The following is a 16,343-nucleotide window of genomic DNA, read 5'->3' on the forward strand; positions in this document are numbered from 1 at the left end:
GTAACCATAATTAGTCAATAAATCAGGTAGTATAAAAGACAACCTGGAAAAGATATATCTTAGAGAATCAATCATATTTGTAATAAAGTACTGAACAGTCTCACTATATTTCTTTGTTTTCTTTTTATTCTATTCTATTTTCATTTCACAACCCAAACATCACATGTGCGTAATAAACGATTGCGTTTCTTTTCTAAAGCACGAATTCTATTAGTACGCCAATCAACGTAATTCACTGAATATCCTCTAATGATTGACTCGGCTTTGTGTTTTACTTCATCCCATTTTTCTTGGGGCGATATATTCTCATCAAATCCTTGATCCAAATGTAGTATATTCCTCTCTAATGTATTTTGTAGCTTAGGTTGGGAAGCATACACTGGATTGGCACGCCATAGTCCATGACCAAACTAGGATTGGCCCAAGAGTAAGGATGTGTGTAATATGGAATGGTCTGGCCATTTCGCTCCTAATCTGGTAATAGATGATTCTGATGCGCATTGGTATAAAATTTTACCCAAGTATATATAGTCTATGACAGTCATCACTAATTCACTTGAGACAGTGCGTTGAAAGGTGGGAACTTCGTGAAGGTCATTGATGGCCAAAGCATTTTGAAAATTTGCTTGCAAGAGGGCTAACCATTGCGTTGATGTTGAAGACGAATTATAGTGGCGGCTGAAGACTGAGTAATTAAAATTTCCTGAAATAATCAATTTGTCAAAAGAGATAACTGATCGAAAATCATGGAGCATTTGGGTTAGATTGCTAAAGAATGTTCGACGTGTGATGTTTTGATAATAGAGAGTTATATGATAAGATAATGTAGAGACCAAGGTAGATGCTTGGAGACTGTTTCATACAATTTTATTGTTTTTCTTTTTGACTATAAATTATTCTAGCATATTTATACATGAAGAGATGTCGGAGTAAGTAGTAGTAGAGTTCATGCAAATGACTGAGTCTCTATTATCATAGACTACTTTAAATTAATTAAATAATGTAAATTATGGATTTCGGCTATAAGTCTTGATCTATTAAAAGATACTTTGTCTTATTTAGTACAAGAGGTTCTTTTATGCCTATTTCTGATGTAAATTGATTATGATATATTTTAGTATGTAAATGAAGACTTATTTAATGTCAGATCATCACAAGTGTTGAGCGCTGATTTCCTGCATACACTGGAGATCAGTGTATTCTTTCTTAACTGGAGTAATGTCGAGTAAGAAAGCATCCTCATGGCTAGCTACTCGATACATTCTTGACTGAAATTCTCGCAAATGTGAGTCTGCATCTTTGTCAGGTTCAACGATGCCTTGGTGCATGAGTGATACTCGAGTTCTAGCTACTACACTAGCATATGATCTTAGTTGTTGGGTGGCTTTTAGGTTTGAAGTTTCTTTAATCCCCGCAACCAACTGAAAGTGTTGAGAATTGGGAAGAGCCATGACATACATTAAGTGTATAAGAACGCTAACACCGAGTGGACATTTCTTACATCGGTGTAAGAAAAACGCTGTTGATTATGATCCTATGTGAAGGCAGAATGACTGAGACTTGGTCAAAGTGACATTCGCAGAGTAATAACTTCTAAAGATTGCTTTCAGAAGACATGCGTGATAGAGTAGACAGGAGCGGTATAAACCACAAGTCAGAGACAGGCACCAAAATCATGAGAAAGTATAAAGAAACGGCTGAGAGATACATGTAGAAGTATGAATGCTAGATCAGACCAGTTTAGCCCCTGCATAGCATGTTTTGCATTCAGTTCAATCTTGTGGAGTTTTGTAATGCTTGTATTAGTGATTCTTTCAAGCGGCAATGACCAAGAGATCAAAATGATGGCAAGTTTTGTGCGGCAGCCATCTTCGAAGAGTCAGAGAGCGAGTCGCACATGTTCGAAGAGTGCGACGCCATCACGTGGCATCATTGTAGCATTAGTAGATATATATATTGTGCTGATTCTCTCTTTATCAAGGGAGAGATGGCCGAGTTGGTCTAAGGCGTCACGTTAAGGTCGTGATCTCTTCGGAGGCGTGGGTTCAAATCCCACTCTCTTCACTTGCTTTTTGATTCTCTACAAGCTCCTCTTTACTTTTGTCTTCTTCTCCCTCCTCCTTTCTGTTCTTGAGCTTTTCTTTCTAAAAATATTTCAACAATGAAATTGAAGTGTATGGTAGACAAATCACCAAAGAACATATTCATTGTTATATGCAATAAATTTTCGCGAAAATTTATTAACTTAGTCTCTTTGACTTGCATTCAAGATTTGAAGAATACGAAGAAATAAGTTAATCATGTCAAGGTATAAACTTGTAGAAGCCATAATATAGTCTTCAGGAGAATAGCGATTAAATATCAAATAGGTGTCAAAAACGATATATCCAGAAAAGATGATGGCGCCTCCTATAGCAAGTGGCACATCCATGCCAGGGAAAAATGGCAGTAACATACCACCAACAAAGATTGTCCAGATACCGACAAGAAGCCTATAAAAACAGAATGAGCTCTGTTTCTATAGCATAGTTTACTTACATTGGCCCCATCCCACTAAAATCCCACTTGGACTGAAGAGTGAATAAAGTTAATCCAAAGAAGACGCCAAGAGTAATAATTAATGCTTCCAATACAATCATTTTGTCATAGAAAGAAGTAATTGTGCCTACAAGATGACTTTCTGACAATGTAAACAACGCAAGCAAGTAATAGTTCAATGGAGTCGAACGAGACTTCCACATCAGGGCGAAAAGAACACCAAGAGAGCAAAACAAAGACAAGAATATCATCCAAGGACTAAAAGAGAGTAAGATAGAGAATTCATGCAAATAACCTTACTTTGTTTGAACCCATTGTTTTATACCTTCATTAAACATGTATATGCTTGAAACAATCGTTGTTCCTAGTATCTGAACAGTCAAGATAGAATAAACCTTGCGAACAAATTCTTAAAAGGAGGTTAGGCAAATAATTACAAGATGATCTACTTACGCATTCGAACTTCAACGCTACTATTAGCTACAGTATCTTTAAACATATCATCACCAGTCCCAAGCATATCTTCCTCGTCTTGAGCTAAGAAAGGTCTACTAGTTTCTGCTTCATAGGCAGGAGGAGGTTGTGCATATTGCTGCTCAGAAGGCGCAGTGTTAGTTTTAAACATTTTTGTGTGAAAGAAAAGAGGCTGTGTAAAGTCACACATATTTTTTTTTTATTTTTTATTTTTCTTTTATTTGGCTATGCCTAAAGCAACGAGATCAAGAAGCCTAAAGAAGGCAGACACACCTTTACGTCAAAGAAAGTTTGCAGTCTCTGAGAAACAAGTTCTTGAACGTATCGTCACTGAAGAAGAACAAATTTCGGTAATAAATAGTTTGATAGATCGATCTACTTTACTCATTGTTTAGACTGTCCCTGCTCATGCTCAAGAGACACTTAAAAAAGACGAAAAAAAGAAAAAGAGACATGAAGAATGGCTTCAGAGTAAGTAAGCCATGTCAAGTGCATGCATATTCAGTGTTTTCAATAGAACTCGATCGATCTTATGTTGCAAAAAAGAAGATGCAAAAGAAGCAAGACAAAAAGACCAACTTGAATGTTGATCTAGGCGGTATTGGTGACATCTTGAATGACATTCAAGTCAAACCCAAATCAGAATTTGCCAGTCAAGCAACGCATGAAAAGAAACTAGAGAACAAGCAACCTGCTATTCCTTCTAACAAGATCAAGTCAAAGAAAGCAAAGAAACAAGCAGAGTAAGTTATTGACAGTATTGATACATTGTTAATTGTTTAATAGACTTCAAGAAATGCTTCGTATGCAAAAAGTAATGCAACATGGAGCCTTTAAGCAAAACCCACTCGACACTATTCGTCAACATGTACAAAATACCTTTTCTTAATTTAGTCATTTATGCGTTACACTTGCCTTTTATAAAAAGTTTTCGCTTGTTGTGTAGATTTTTACATAAACACCTTTTCTTTTTCTTTTCTCTTTGTCGTTATGAACTATCCTATAGAACAAGAAAGGATTCGTATACAGAGCAATGTAGATCATTATAATAGATCTAGTAGATTAAGAGCCTATTGCTGTGGGTGTATTTATACGGAATCTAACTCGATCTTGATTTGCTTTTTGTGGGCTGTAAGGACATATAGACATGACTATCTTTGATTAATACTTTACTTTATAGCTTATTAGCTTTTATTTCGCTGTTCTAGCATTCATGCAAAAGAGTCGTATGTGTCACATATTTAAAGCTATTTGCTTACTTGTAATGTCATAGCATTTTACTCGTATGTTCAAGATGTGCCATTGGTCGTGTTTGGAGCAGTCAACTTGTTATTCGGGATTGTCTCTCTTTGTAGTATAGCCATCTTCTTAATCAGGGTAATTGTTTTGATTGACAAAAAAGAAAGGTTACACGGCTTATTCATGAAAGTAGATGGGTATGATAAGAAGAATGCAATTGGACCCTGGTATGCTTTATAACATGACTCGATCAAGAAATACAGTGTTTGCAATTACTGCGTGTGCATTGGGCGTCTTGGCTGTCACATTGGTTAATTTTGTCTTGTTTGTGATAGCCAAAGACAAATTCATTAATGAATGGTGTATTGGAAGCTCTGCAAGCTATTATCTAGACACTGTTTCAATCACGAGCAACAGTACCATTGCAGGAGCACTAGGTTCAAGAGACATGTACAATTGTGAAAGATTATTCGAAAACGAAGCAAAATGGTCACTACTATGTTTAATTTGTATGTTCGTAGTCTACGTAAGTTGCTATTGATTGTTAAGGTAATTCTTTTGTTGAGTTTAACGATTAGATTCATTGGATTTTGATCATTGCAGCAAAATACAACTTTTATGCTCCACTACCTGTTGTCAGCCTGGCTGAATACGGAAACATGGCGCCATCAGAAAAAACAAAAGACGAGAATGAAAAGAGAGGGAAATCAGCTAAGGATCTTTGGAGAGAATTTTTAACACATAAACAATATGACGAGTTTGTTAGTATTGAAGATCAAAACCTGTTAAACATTCGTCCGCGAAAACAAATTACAGACATGGCCAAAGTGGATAGTCAAGTTACTGTACCTAACCAAGTCCTAGCCCATTAAGCATGCCCAATCCAAGTACAATATACCTTTTCCTTTTTAATAATTCAACGCATTAAAGAGATGTCAAACTATTTTATTTGTAATCGAAATATATAACAAGCTGCAATATGACACATGCAGTATTGATATTTAGTTTAATACCATTCATTTTGTCTAGGAATAGCGTCTGTTATAGATTTAAATAAAGAAAAAACACAATTTAGCCAAACTTTTTGAGTATTATTCATGGCAATAAGAAAAGAAACATCATCAGACGGATTGCAGCAGACAAATAACCATTGTGCTTATGTGCAGAAGAACTTACGCTTGGTCAAAAAGCTATTCTTTTCATTTTGTTACATTCTAGTCGCTTCCGTCCAATATAGTCTTTTTCTTGTGTTTGTCTTTTCTCTTCTATATTGCTTTATCATTCTACTTTTTGACATAATCATTTTCATGCATGATACTTTTACTGGTTAGAATGGTCTTACAACTCAATTAGTTTTACTTTGTTACAAATCGAATTGCTTTATCTTAACGAGTTCTTTATGACTCTCATCTTTTTACTTTAGAACTAGAGATCATTTTCTCAATGAACGAGTATATAAACCGTTCAAATGATTATTTAACAAAGATTAGAAGAAATATTCTCGCTTTACTTTACTTTTACTTTGACCGATTGGGTCACTTATTTTTGTCTATTTGACTTCCGTGATATAGACATAGGAAGGTCTTTTACTGTATCACTTCTATTTGAACTTTTTATTTTATCTTTTGCTTTAAATCATTTACTTAAAGGTTCGTTACCTCAACAACGTGGTGCTCATTACATACAATCGTTCCTTTGCTTTGGATTCTATTGTATAAACTCTTCTACACGTTACTGGTATTAAAATCAAACCTTGTTTTCTAACAACAATTTTTTTCTTTGAGTGCAGCGATAAAAAACAAATCCGTTTGGCTTTGCAATTTCCCAAAGGTCAAGAACAGAAAGGAGGAGGGAGAAGAAGACAAAAGTAAAGAGGAGCTTGTAGAGAATCAAAAAGCAAGTGAAGAGAGTGGGATTTGAACCCACGCCTCCGAAGAGATCACGACCTTAACGTGACGCCTTAGACCAACTCGGCCATCTCTCCCTTGATAAAGAGAGAATCAGCACAATATATATATCTACTAATGCTACAATGATGCCACGTGATGGCGTCGCACTCTTCGAACATGTGCGACTCGCTCTCTGACTCTTCGAAGATGGCTGCCGCACAAAACTTGCCATCATTTTGATCTCTTGGTCATTGCCGCTTGAAAGAATCACTAATACAAGCATTACAAAACTCCACAAGATTGAACTGAATGCAAAACATGCTATGCAGGGGCTAAACTGGTCTGATCTAGCATTCATACTTCTACATGTATCTCTCAGCCGTTTCTTTATACTTTCTCATGATTTTGGTGCCTGTCTCTGACTTGTGGTTTATACCGCTCCTGTCTACTCTATCACGCATGTCTTCTGAAAGCAATCTTTAGAAGTTATTACTCTGCGAATGTCACTTTGACCAAGTCTCAGTCATTCTGCCTTCACATAGGATCATAATCAACAGCGTTTTTCTTACACCGATGTAAGAAATGTCCACTCGGTATTAGTTTCAATGAGATCTTCAGAGTCAAGAGAAAAAGCACTATTGGATATATATATTAAAAATACTATCGTGTCTTCCAATGTAATATGCCAACAAAACATTGCCTTGTTATGCATCAGGCCAAACAAACCTGTCACTTCGCTTCTTTAATTCTTCTCCTTAAGTATGACTGATAATTTTGTTCGGTCTTTCTCTTGTATTGAATATAAGATGCAATCGATCAACGTTCAGACACCTTCATTCTCTAAAAATAACAAAGCCACACCACCTAATCCTAAAAAGACAAAACTTGAATTTGATTATACACCTAGTCCCGATGGTATTGACTTTAATCTTTTGATCTTGCTTCATGGATTAGGTAAAGTACAACATGACAAGCTAGTTTGACTTATCAAATTAAAAAAAAAAAGGGGACTCAAAGACACCTTTTGAACGCCTTGGCCAACAACTCAAACTGCCACAAACAGCTACCCTTTCTGTTCAAGCGCCTGAGCCAGTGCCTTATTTAGACGGTTGCTTTCAGTGGTTTCCTAGTTTTGATTTCTTGACAGGCGATTGTAAGTATGTCCAACTTCCCTTTTTTTTTTCTCTAACGTTATATGTAGTACTGACACCTGCTAATCCTGAACGTTTAAAGGGCTTGATACGTACACGGCAATTACTCGATGAACTATTGCATCATTTGGTTCATGATTGTGGATTCCAACCACCCAATATTTTCTTTTTCGGTTTCTCTCAAGGTGGTACGGTTGCCTTGGATTCTATTGCTTTTGGTAAAATCCGAAATTTAGGTGGTGTAGTAAGTATCAGTGGATATTTACTCGAAGAACAACGCGTGGATCAAACAATTGGTGATGGGTATGCAGGATACATTCTGATCACACAAGGCGAAAAAGATAAGACGATTGGCAGTAAATTAGAAGCTGAAAAAAGAGTAAGGAATCACAAAAAGGGAAATATCAACTTATGGTTCCATAGTTTAAAGCAGTGCAAAGACAATGTGCTTCCTCTGCAGAAGTGTCCCACATCTTTATTTCCAACAAAGATCATACCATGCCTGCATCAGAAAGAGAATGGAGGCTTATCCATACATTCTTTGGCAAGAACATGCCTAGAAGAAACATTGAATTGGAAAACATGTCTGATGTTTATTTAGTTAATCCTCAATAACTACCCCAGCCATCACCAAAAGGTTGACATGGTTTGTTTAAACACCATTTTTCATACAATAGTCTGGCTGCATTCTTTCCTGCTATTGTTTGTGTCTCCATTGTCTATTATAGATAAGTTTTACTTTTCTTGATTTGTATAGAATACTTGCCGAAATAAAGTTTTCAAATGCACCAGCATAGATAATGCCCGAATCTTCAGATTCGTCTGCTTTAAGTATAAATGAAGGAAACACATCCACAGGATACAGTTTAGGAAATGCATGCCATCCTTTGCGATACGTCCAGCTTTTGTTTAGGAACAAAGTATCCAAGAATTCATCTGTTGCTTGTTGAGGAGAAAAGATTTTGATGACACTCTCCCCATTCTCCAAGAATCGATGTACTGAAAATGTATTAAAAGGTGCTTGTCCATTCTCAAATTGGTCCACTAATGGTTCGCCTGTAGTGACTACAAAGGTAGGCATTGTGTCTAATGTTCTACCAAAATAAGCTGGGTTAGGATGGCCTGCCACCAAAGTAACATGGACAACATGATAATCTCTGTGCTGGTGTTTTGTAGGACAAGAGAACTCGATACCCGAGAATTTTAAGGGTGCAGCCATGACCACATCATCAAAGACTTGAGTTGATCCATCTTCTGCCTCTACCATAAAGCGTTGTATGGCTTGACCCTGCTCATCAAGTTCGGTGATGTTATGGACAGCAGTGACTTTTGTGTTGAGACGAATATCAGCTTTAGAGCGATAAGCAAATTCTTCAAAAATACGAAAATTGCCTTCTTCTACAGCCCAAGTACCATGTCCTGCTTCCATAGAGACCTAAAAGTCAAACTGAGTTCATACACCCATGAGTTCAAATCGTCTAGTTTACCATCACGGCCAGTGCATGAAGTGCGTTCAAATCCTGGCAATAATTACCGCGTGTAGCTGACTGTAAGATCTCTTGCGAGAAACGATCCTGAATGCCCAACTCTTTCAGATAATCGCTTGCAGTCATGTTCAATAGTGTCTGATAATCAAGCTTTTCAACAATATCAGACACATGCTCAAATCCATGATTTGAAGCACCATAGAACTCCATAAACCGTTCAACTACTTGTTTTTGCTTTTTTTGAAACTAGACATATCATTTTTTTTTTTTTTTTTTGTATATCATATTAAAAGACAGGGAACTTACCTTGATAGGAGAGAACCCATATCGCCAAAGTGCTTTCATGCTATCCCAATAACTTCCTGTCTCTTCAAACAAGAACTCCTTACCGTTCCAGACACCTAGTCCAGGTCGATTAGTTTTGGCTCGCATGGTCTCTTCTTGTGCTGTCAAGGTGGTTCTTTTTAACCCAAAAACATCCGTTGCTTTCATCAGGTTCTTATTGGCCTCGACAAAGATAGAAGCCCCGAGTTCCAGGGAACCAAACAAACCTGCATCGTCCTTAATAGGCACTGTGGTACTGCGCCCACCCAAGTAACTATTGCGCTCAAATAATGTTGTCGATACTCGAACAGGACCCTTCTCAGGGAACACGTTGCTTAACCAGAAAGCAGTGGATGTACCTGAAGCACCTCCACCTTTCTCAAAAGTAAACAACACGTATACAATAAAACACATACCTATAATTGCAATAGACTTTGTGATAGGTGTTGTTTCTTGAGAAAGGACATGTTGATTGTTATTTGCATGAGCAACAGTTGCTACTATCAAAAGAGGGATTGAAGATAACGCTAGAATAGATCTCATAAAGAAAGAAAGAAAGAAAGAAAGAAAAAAAAAAGAGAGAAAAAAGAGCTAATTTATGCAATTTTTATTTATATTCACATAAAACCATCTATAATAAAAACAATAAGTAAATCATACAAAGGAATGATCCACTTTACCTTCAAGTCCATTTACTGTATGAAATACAAACCCCATTACGTGAGCAGCCAATTGCATACTGAATCCTCTGTACAAACCACGAATTCCCCAGGCACTTGAAGTCTTTTCTTTTCGATGAGCAGGAAATAAGTCCGAATCACTATCTTCATCACTGGATGTCCATGCTTTTTTGGTCTGTTTTGTTGTTTCTCGCTTCTTTTCTTTTGTGCCTTCTTCTTTCATGATCTTGTATAATGCATCCAATACACCACGATAAGGTTGAGGTCTTAATGCCACTGTAGACTTGAATTCTCCTTGTACTTGGCAATGCAGACGCTTACGAATGGTTTCTAAAGGTAACATGAGCAATAGTCCACAGGTGCTTAAGACAAGTTCTGCAGCACCATAAAGAATAGGTGAATCAGCCGCTGTAATATGTAACAAGCGAGTGATCAATAAAGGTGTACTACATGCTAAAAGCGGTGTAATGGTATGATAAAAGATGGTAGGAATCAAGTTTTTACTGAGGTAAATGCTACTCAGACCGCCTTCTTCTGATATCATCAAACGAAGTGCATGGAATGGACCTTGGTATTTTCTACAGAGGGGTGAGGCAGATTGAACCACAAGACGTGTACGAATAATCTCTAATGGACTAAGAAGAACACCTACTGCTACATGGGATACAATCATGGTAGCAATGTTAGGAGTGACATTATCTAAGTGTAAGAGTGGAATCGTATCATCGTATAGACCAAATATGTCATTTAAACTACTCTCAAGTGCAGGTAAAAGCACTGCACGAAGCATTTCATACACCCAAGTAACACGCTGACCTAATAGTTTGATCAGTTTTACTCTACATGCTGTGTATTGACTTACCTTTGAATAAAGATCGCCAGCCTTCTGTAGGTTGTTTGATGATTGAATTCAGAATTTCTAATACACCACCTCCTTCCATAGGCGGCATTTGATGCATAGGTCGATTCTTATCATCATAGACACTCACAGTCGAGAGTAAGCTACTGCTGTCAGGCCTAAAACGATTGATATCTAGAGAAGCAGGACGCCTAAAGAACCCTTCTTCATCGTCTGTCTCTGAATCAGCATCTATGGGATGCATCTATGGATTGGTTAGTAACTCCCCCAAAAAAAATGCCTGATCACTCACAGAAGAAAGCTGTGTACTACTGCTGCTTGATTCAATCGATTGTAGCCCAACCACCTCAACGTCTTGGTGAGGGGAATATTGGACTTGAAGTAGGGTTGTGCCCACCTCAAAGGGGCTTGTCAGCATAGTTATGAAATATTTATATAGTGCAAAACTTGTTGTTCTTCCAGTCCAGCCTTTAAGTGCATGGTCATGTTCTTCAAGTACTAATGGCGTAGCATCTTGAGAAGGTAACGACGTATAATTGCGATGAGGTTGTAATCCTGGCGAATAATAAGGTCTATGCGGATTGACTTTGTATGTAGACATATATATGTATATATAAAAAGAAGAGAAAGAAGCCCCTTGTTACACTATTTATGACTCTTTTTTTTTTTTTTTTTTTTTTTTGATAGACAAAAACTGTATATATATATATATATATATTTTTTATGTAGCAAATAAAATGTATATATAGGCCTAATAAGGTGAACGAGTACGGGGAGGGTAAGGATCATATCTGGGTGGTGGAGGACGACGTTCATAACGGTCATGATAGCGATCATAACGGTCATAACGGTCATAGCGGTCATAACGATCATAGCGATCTCTTTCATAACGGTCATATCTAGGAGGATCATAGCGATCAATGTAAGATCTCTCATAGTAACGATCATATCTAGGATCACCACGGGGAGGTCTATGGTCCCTTCTATCTCTGGCTATTCACGAAATGTAAGTTATGATGCATTTCAGTTATAATTGTAACTTACGTCCTCCACGCTTAGGGGGGCCATAGTAGCGACCAGGAGTAGGTGTTCTAGGTCTAGATCGTTTGGCCTATCAACAGTATCAATAAAAACAGAAAACGCGCTCTTGTTCTATAAACAAGTCACATACCTTTTCAACTGTAACAACACGGCCATCAACTTCAGTGCCAGTAATGCCAGTGATGGCTCTATCGGCATCTTCAGGATTGGCCATACGAATAAAACCAAAACCGCGAGATTCACGTGTATGAGGGTCATACATGATTTCAGCTTTGTGAACCTAAAATGCATTTTTTTTTAGAAAAAGGAGAAAAGACGCGTGTGATGCTTACCTTGCCATACTTAGTAAACAAGTCTTCTAAATCAGCACTATTGGTTCTAATGGAGAGGCCGGTAATGAACAAGTTGTCTCCTGGGTTGATATCTTCATCATCGCGACTATAGAATGGATTGGAATAGTGTGTAAATTGTGTGTTTGTGTATTAGGCTGCAAGTTGATAATAATAAAATAATAAAAAAATGATGCTGTAGTGTGGTGCTTACATTGGTTCTCTTGAGCGAGAACGACTTCTGTATCGATGGTCGCTGTGATCGCGTCCTGGAGAGCGAGAGCGAGAACGACTGCGAGAGCGACGTCCTCTTTCATCTGAAACGCGCTGGTCAACTAAAGAGTCTATCAGTGCCTCTGCACTTGGCCTTCAGACGCTTTACTTACCTGTATTGTCAATTTCACTCATCTTGATGAACTGAAAATAATAATAGAAAAAAAAAAAAGTAAAGATGGAAGAAGAAAAGATGAGAAATAAGAAAAAAAAAAATAAAGGAGAAAAAAAACATGTCTACGTCAGCTCTTTGAGTCAATAACAGTCACAATTTAAAACGCAGCATATATTCATTTCTTTTTGCGGATGAATACAATGTGATTTACTGCTTATGCAATTTTGCCTTCAATTGTTCTACAGCCTTACAAATAAGCACAGGCCTTTCCCTCTCTCTCTCTCTCTCTCTCTCTCTCTCTCTCTCTCTCTCTCTCTCTCTCTCTCTCTCTCTCTCTCTCTCTCTCTCTCTCTCTCTCTCTCTCTCTCTCTCTCTCTCTCTCTCTCTCTCTCTCTCTCTCTCTCTCTCTCTCTCTCTTTTTTTTTTTTTTTTTTGACATGCATGTATTGAACAAACGATGCAACAAATGATTGTTCTTAAGAAAGAAAGTAAGAATGAGAACCATTGGAAGTGAGGAGCGAGTGACTACATTCATGAACAATGTGCACTTGAAGAGAAATGACTTTTAGATATTTACTGACTTTACATAATTTTGTCCAATCGAGCTCCAAAACATCGTTTATTTCTCAAAGAAGGACTGAGCTTTTCTTAACTTTGGCGATAAACTAGACTAGACCAAAAAATAGTCCAAAGTATGACGGCATCTTCTAGCTTGAATAGAGCTGGGCGCACCTGCCTTAATTGTCGATATCGACATTTCTCATATGACATTGGCTTCTAAAAATACATTGAGAAAGGTAATTTATTGAATAGATGTAAAGAAATGCTAGTATATCAATGCAGATGCTTATTGTTATTGTTGTTGTTATTATTGCTTCTTTTCATCAGGAATGAATTCTTGACCAGCAACATAAATGGCCTCTTTCTTGATATCCATAGCTTCAGCAGCAGGATAAGGAGGAACAACAACAGTTGCTTCATCATCTTCAAATTGTTGTTGTTGTTGTTTGACTTGTTTCGTGTAAGAATGAACAGCAAAAGCAAAATGAAGCTTCATCAGCATATTGATAGCCATGGCAATCGTGACAAACCATGAACTACGAATATAAAGCATTTCGCAAGTGTTCATATCGAGTTCATCGTCTTTAGCTTCGCTTACGATTTCTTGGCAAATTTCGGTGTGAAGACTAAAGAGTAATACTGCGCTTGCAACTGAGAAAATTGTGTGCAAACCCAAGTCAGCCCAATAGTAAGCAGTGAAAAAGCGAAGTTGTTTGAGGTTATTCTATGGAAAAAAAGTATGAGTTATTTTCGACTGCGCAAGTTGCGTTTTCTTTTACCTTTAATACACCAATGGCACCAGCCAGACAAGCAAAACCGGAGAGATAAGAGTAAGCAGTCAAACCAAGTACAGCACCAGTATCAGCATCATCAAATTCATCAGACAAAGCAGTTAAAGTCATGGCACCGTAAAGGTGTGTAAGTGTACCCAAGATTGCCAAGGCTAAAGTGGCAGTTCTATTTAACATAAGTATATCTCTTTTATATATATATATATATATGTAGTTTATTTTACCTAAGGTTTATACAGAAACAACACTTATTAAGCATGGTGGAGAAGATATAAAAAAAAAAAATATACAGGAAAAAAAGATGAAGAAATTTGGAAAATGCCTTATTCTCTATTTTACTTGAGATTCAGACTGGTCCGCTTTGTGAAACACTCTGCATATCGCACCTTGAGATTAAGCCTCCGTTTTATTTTTTTTTTTTTTGTCCAATGCTATTCAACATGATTATTTATTATTTTCAAAACAAAGACAATGACTTTTAGAAAGACAATCAACGCCAACCGATAAAGGCTTTATTAGAGAATACATATGTCTATATATACATATATATATATATATATATGGCCACATATTATCTGCACTATATCATGTCAAAAAGAAAAAAGACATTACTTTCTGAAAGGTCTTGTCCTAAAAAAAAAAAAAAGGGTCATTGTATACGTTTGTTTGAATTTGTGTTTCATCAACTTTATTTGTCAATTCTGTAACGCATTATTGCTTATCTCGGAAACCGGATAAAATCTGACTTGTCATACTTTCACCCGGCTATTTGATTTAGTCCATGAAAAAGATGTGGGCCTGTTCGTAAAGTTGCGCAAATTTATCAGATAGGGTTACGATTGAATACCCAAAAAAAAAAAAGTTTTATGAAGATCATTGTACAAACAAGTGTTTCAATTTGGGAGAGAAAGTCGAGACCATCCCTGGTAACAATGAGAGTAATAATACTCTTCAATTTATTCTTTCTATTCCATGTCTCTATAAAATATAATTTTCATCACCTCCTACTTTATCAGGTGGCATCCACTGATCGGTTTCTTTTAATTGATCTTGTATGGTTTTTTTCTTTTTTCGGGTTTGTTTGTATCTGCTGTTGCTGCTGCCCAAATAGCTGCTGCTGCTGCCGCCGCTGCTGCTTTAGAGGCAACTTGACTTGTATCCGATTGCTCTTGTTGTTGCGAAGGCATCATCACCATTTCTTTTGTATTCTTTATTCCCTTGTGGTAAGGATAAAAAAGACCTCCTTCTTTCGTCTCTTCTTCTTCTTCTGGCATCATATTTAGTCCCATAGAAAGTGAAGAAGAAGGCTCATTAAAATGAATCAAAGGAGGTGTTTGATAATGCAATGTTTGCATTTCAGACGCAAAAAAAAACTTGGACCAAGTGCGTGTCTGTGTAGGCGCAGACCAATTCTTGAGTGGCATGCTGGTAGGTTTTGAAGGCTGAGGTAAAGGAAGTTTTGTTACTGTGCCATTCTCAGCTTCCATCGCAGCAGGCCATGTACTCAAGCTCACTGAAGGATTGAATTCAGTCGGATGAGCAGGACTTGGCTGTTGTTTATCGTCATTATTTGGGGGTGTTCCCACTTGATAAAATGCAGCTTCTTCACTTCCATCCAAGACCCAGTACATCAAGGCAGCATCGTTGGTCGATTGGGATTCAGAAGCAAGTTCATTCACATCGACAAAAGGGCCTGTCATGCTACTTTGACGAGATCGTTGTTGCTGCGGTGAAGATACCAAGTCTTGATGCATGTAAGACGTCTCATGTTGAGATGCGTTTGACTTGGATTTCTTATAGGGCGGCACGTATTCCATTGAGTGATAGGGACGCTTGTGTTGACTGTAGTAATAATGGACCATATCATGTTGCTGTAAAAGAGGATGATACGGATGACTTTTTTTATGCGTATGCATGGCGAATGTGGTGGTAGGTGATACGTATCTAGAGAACATATCTTGCTGGTTATTCGTCACATCAAAGGAAGCCATTGGCTTTTGTTGTAATAGCATGTCTTCATATGTACGATTGGGTTTATGCGATAGTTTCTCTAGCTGTTCTCGGTCGATGTCTGCTCTGGAATGAATGTTGGTGGGTGCCATAGGGTCGAATGTTCTCATGTTGTCTGCCACCAATAACTCGTTTGGTATTGTAGGCTGTGATAGGAATTGTGACATGGCGCCAGACGTTTCAGTGTGTGGAATGATCATGTCTGCTGCGTCACACAACTTATTGTTTTTTTGAATGGTAGCAGTAAGGTCAGAGGAAGAAGAAGAAGAAGGCGAGAGAGGCATTTGAGCAGTCTTTGGTTGCCTGTTTCTTTTTTTGATTGTACGGGTGGGATGGTTAAGTTGGTCTAATACGGTATCAAAAGTATCCACATAAGTGGATTTAAGGAGTTGTGTTAGACGTGTATGAAGCTTATGGACTTGTTCTAGCTCTTTATGGCCTAAACACAAAATCACAAATTTAGCTATAGAGCAAACTGCATAGGTGATAGTGAATGGTAATCCAATGATTTGATTGTTTGAACAATACGTGATGACTTGAGCTATCATCTTGAGCATCTGTTGCAATGACTGTGTACATGTG

At 37.5% G+C, this 16,343-nt stretch overlaps 9 protein-coding genes and 2 non-coding genes across 11 annotated transcripts; 4 read left to right on the forward strand and 7 right to left on the reverse strand.

The window, feature by feature from the left end:
* Nucleotides 1-1,981: 1,981 nt before the first annotated feature.
* B0P05DRAFT_t130 lies at nucleotides 1,982-2,064 on the forward strand. The gene has a single exon. It is a non-coding gene; the product is annotated as a tRNA-Leu (tRNA).
* A 135-nt stretch (nucleotides 2,065-2,199) lies between these two features.
* On the reverse strand, nucleotides 2,200-3,179 carry B0P05DRAFT_566919 (Bax inhibitor family protein). Its single transcript, XM_051581107.1, has 4 exons — nucleotides 2,992-3,179; nucleotides 2,839-2,947; nucleotides 2,539-2,796; nucleotides 2,200-2,492 (listed from the first exon to the last, which is right to left on the reverse strand). Exons 1-4 carry the CDS (start codon nucleotides 3,161-3,163, stop codon nucleotides 2,246-2,248), a joined length of 786 nt encoding a protein of 261 aa, XP_051428963.1. The 5' UTR covers nucleotides 3,164-3,179; the 3' UTR covers nucleotides 2,200-2,245.
* Nucleotides 3,180-3,204: 25 nt separating this feature from the next.
* B0P05DRAFT_378560 (ribosome biogenesis protein SLX9-domain-containing protein) lies at nucleotides 3,205-4,188 on the forward strand. Its single transcript, XM_051573677.1, has 4 exons — nucleotides 3,205-3,362; nucleotides 3,408-3,483; nucleotides 3,530-3,755; nucleotides 3,799-4,188. The coding sequence occupies exons 1-4, from the start codon at nucleotides 3,240-3,242 to the stop codon at nucleotides 3,899-3,901; spliced, it is 528 nt and encodes a 175-aa protein (XP_051428964.1). The 5' UTR covers nucleotides 3,205-3,239; the 3' UTR covers nucleotides 3,902-4,188.
* Nucleotides 4,189-4,510: 322 nt separating this feature from the next.
* On the forward strand, nucleotides 4,511-5,012 carry B0P05DRAFT_450599 (uncharacterized protein; the record flags this gene model as incomplete). The annotated part of the gene is made up of 2 exons (XM_051573880.1): nucleotides 4,511-4,777; nucleotides 4,830-5,012. Coding segments are annotated over 2 exons (450 nt in total), but the record flags the coding sequence as incomplete, so codon positions are not given.
* A 1,140-nt stretch (nucleotides 5,013-6,152) lies between these two features.
* B0P05DRAFT_t131 lies at nucleotides 6,153-6,235 on the reverse strand. Its single transcript has one exon. It is a non-coding gene; the product is annotated as a tRNA-Leu (tRNA).
* Nucleotides 6,236-6,946: 711 nt separating this feature from the next.
* B0P05DRAFT_582439 (Alpha/Beta hydrolase protein) lies at nucleotides 6,947-7,906 on the forward strand (the record flags this gene model as incomplete). Its single annotated transcript, XM_051582178.1, has 4 exons — nucleotides 6,947-7,094; nucleotides 7,147-7,293; nucleotides 7,342-7,670; nucleotides 7,715-7,906. The coding sequence occupies 4 exons, from the start codon at nucleotides 6,947-6,949 to the stop codon at nucleotides 7,904-7,906; spliced, it is 816 nt and encodes a 271-aa protein (XP_051428966.1).
* On the reverse strand, nucleotides 7,900-9,645 carry B0P05DRAFT_482068 (Prenylcysteine lyase-domain-containing protein; the record flags this gene model as incomplete). The annotated part of the gene is made up of 5 exons (XM_051575211.1): nucleotides 7,900-8,010; nucleotides 8,031-8,726; nucleotides 8,779-9,024; nucleotides 9,085-9,476; nucleotides 9,519-9,645. 5 exons carry the CDS (start codon nucleotides 9,643-9,645, stop codon nucleotides 7,900-7,902), a joined length of 1,572 nt encoding a protein of 523 aa, XP_051428967.1.
* A 31-nt stretch (nucleotides 9,646-9,676) lies between these two features.
* B0P05DRAFT_501369 (mitochondrial carrier domain-containing protein) lies at nucleotides 9,677-11,294 on the reverse strand. Its single transcript, XM_051575449.1, has 4 exons — nucleotides 10,934-11,294; nucleotides 10,645-10,885; nucleotides 9,783-10,598; nucleotides 9,677-9,733 (listed from the first exon to the last, which is right to left on the reverse strand). The coding sequence occupies exons 1-4, from the start codon at nucleotides 11,240-11,242 to the stop codon at nucleotides 9,720-9,722; spliced, it is 1,380 nt and encodes a 459-aa protein (XP_051428968.1). The 5' UTR covers nucleotides 11,243-11,294; the 3' UTR covers nucleotides 9,677-9,719.
* A 25-nt stretch (nucleotides 11,295-11,319) lies between these two features.
* B0P05DRAFT_566957 (uncharacterized protein) lies at nucleotides 11,320-12,456 on the reverse strand. The gene is made up of 5 exons (XM_051581108.1): nucleotides 12,398-12,456; nucleotides 12,226-12,346; nucleotides 12,015-12,120; nucleotides 11,686-11,962; nucleotides 11,320-11,634 (listed from the first exon to the last, which is right to left on the reverse strand). The coding sequence occupies exons 1-4, from the start codon at nucleotides 12,417-12,419 to the stop codon at nucleotides 11,765-11,767; spliced, it is 447 nt and encodes a 148-aa protein (XP_051428969.1). The 5' UTR covers nucleotides 12,420-12,456; the 3' UTR covers nucleotides 11,320-11,634; nucleotides 11,686-11,764.
* A 541-nt stretch (nucleotides 12,457-12,997) lies between these two features.
* Nucleotides 12,998-14,118, reverse strand: B0P05DRAFT_566958 (uncharacterized protein). Its single transcript, XM_051581109.1, has 3 exons — nucleotides 13,976-14,118; nucleotides 13,740-13,917; nucleotides 12,998-13,684 (listed from the first exon to the last, which is right to left on the reverse strand). The coding sequence occupies exons 1-3, from the start codon at nucleotides 14,008-14,010 to the stop codon at nucleotides 13,268-13,270; spliced, it is 630 nt and encodes a 209-aa protein (XP_051428970.1). The 5' UTR covers nucleotides 14,011-14,118; the 3' UTR covers nucleotides 12,998-13,267.
* A 673-nt stretch (nucleotides 14,119-14,791) lies between these two features.
* Nucleotides 14,792-16,045, reverse strand: B0P05DRAFT_576483 (uncharacterized protein; the record flags this gene model as incomplete). The annotated part of the gene is made up of 1 exon (XM_051581707.1): nucleotides 14,792-16,045. The coding sequence occupies one exon, from the start codon at nucleotides 16,043-16,045 to the stop codon at nucleotides 14,792-14,794; it is 1,254 nt and encodes a 417-aa protein (XP_051428971.1).
* Nucleotides 16,046-16,343: the final 298 nt, after the last annotated feature.

Source organism: Gilbertella persicaria (genome assembly GCF_025201335.1).
Source record: "Gilbertella persicaria strain CBS 190.32 chromosome Unknown B0P05scaffold_95, whole genome shotgun sequence".
NCBI classification, from domain to species: domain Eukaryota; kingdom Fungi; phylum Mucoromycota; class Mucoromycetes; order Mucorales; family Choanephoraceae; genus Gilbertella; species Gilbertella persicaria.

What these genes read in the sequence shown, in the direction of transcription:
- B0P05DRAFT_378560 (XM_051573677.1), top strand. Translation starts at nt 3,240, where the DNA reads ATGCCTAAAGCAACGAGATCAAGAAGCCTAAAGAAGGCAGACACACCT. An exon ending in CTGAAGAAGAACAAATTTCG is followed by an intron (nt 3,363 to 3,407) that starts GTAATAAATAGT and finishes CTCATTGTTTAG; the next exon opens with ACTGTCCCTGCTCATGCTCA. An exon ending in ACATGAAGAATGGCTTCAGA is followed by an intron (nt 3,484 to 3,529) that starts GTAAGTAAGCCA and finishes TGTTTTCAATAG; the next exon opens with AACTCGATCGATCTTATGTT.
- B0P05DRAFT_566919 (XM_051581107.1), bottom strand. Translation starts at nt 3,163, where the DNA reads ATGTTTAAAACTAACACTGCGCCTTCTGAGCAGCAATATGCACAACCT. An exon ending in AAACAATGGGTTCAAACAAA is followed by an intron (nt 2,797 to 2,838) that starts GTAAGGTTATTT and finishes ACTCTCTTTTAG; the next exon opens with TCCTTGGATGATATTCTTGT. An exon ending in TTTAGTGGGATGGGGCCAAT is followed by an intron (nt 2,493 to 2,538) that starts GTAAGTAAACTA and finishes CTGTTTTTATAG; the next exon opens with GCTTCTTGTCGGTATCTGGA.
- B0P05DRAFT_501369 (XM_051575449.1), bottom strand. Translation starts at nt 11,242, where the DNA reads ATGTCTACATACAAAGTCAATCCGCATAGACCTTATTATTCGCCAGGA. An exon ending in GTAGTACACAGCTTTCTTCT is followed by an intron (nt 10,886 to 10,933) that starts GTGAGTGATCAG and finishes ACCAATCCATAG; the next exon opens with ATGCATCCCATAGATGCTGA. An exon ending in CTGGCGATCTTTATTCAAAG is followed by an intron (nt 10,599 to 10,644) that starts GTAAGTCAATAC and finishes TCAAACTATTAG; the next exon opens with GTCAGCGTGTTACTTGGGTG.
- B0P05DRAFT_566958 (XM_051581109.1), bottom strand. Translation starts at nt 14,010, where the DNA reads ATGCTTAATAAGTGTTGTTTCTGTATAAACCTTAG. An exon ending in TGTTTCTGTATAAACCTTAG is followed by an intron (nt 13,918 to 13,975) that starts GTAAAATAAACT and finishes TATGTTAAATAG; the next exon opens with AACTGCCACTTTAGCCTTGG. An exon ending in GTGCCATTGGTGTATTAAAG is followed by an intron (nt 13,685 to 13,739) that starts GTAAAAGAAAAC and finishes TTTTTTCCATAG; the next exon opens with AATAACCTCAAACAACTTCG.
- B0P05DRAFT_566957 (XM_051581108.1), bottom strand. Translation starts at nt 12,419, where the DNA reads ATGAGTGAAATTGACAATACAG. An exon ending in TCTCGCTCAAGAGAACCAAT is followed by an intron (nt 12,121 to 12,225) that starts GTAAGCACCACA and finishes TCCATTCTATAG; the next exon opens with TCGCGATGATGAAGATATCA. An exon ending in TGTTTACTAAGTATGGCAAG is followed by an intron (nt 11,963 to 12,014) that starts GTAAGCATCACA and finishes AATGCATTTTAG; the next exon opens with GTTCACAAAGCTGAAATCAT.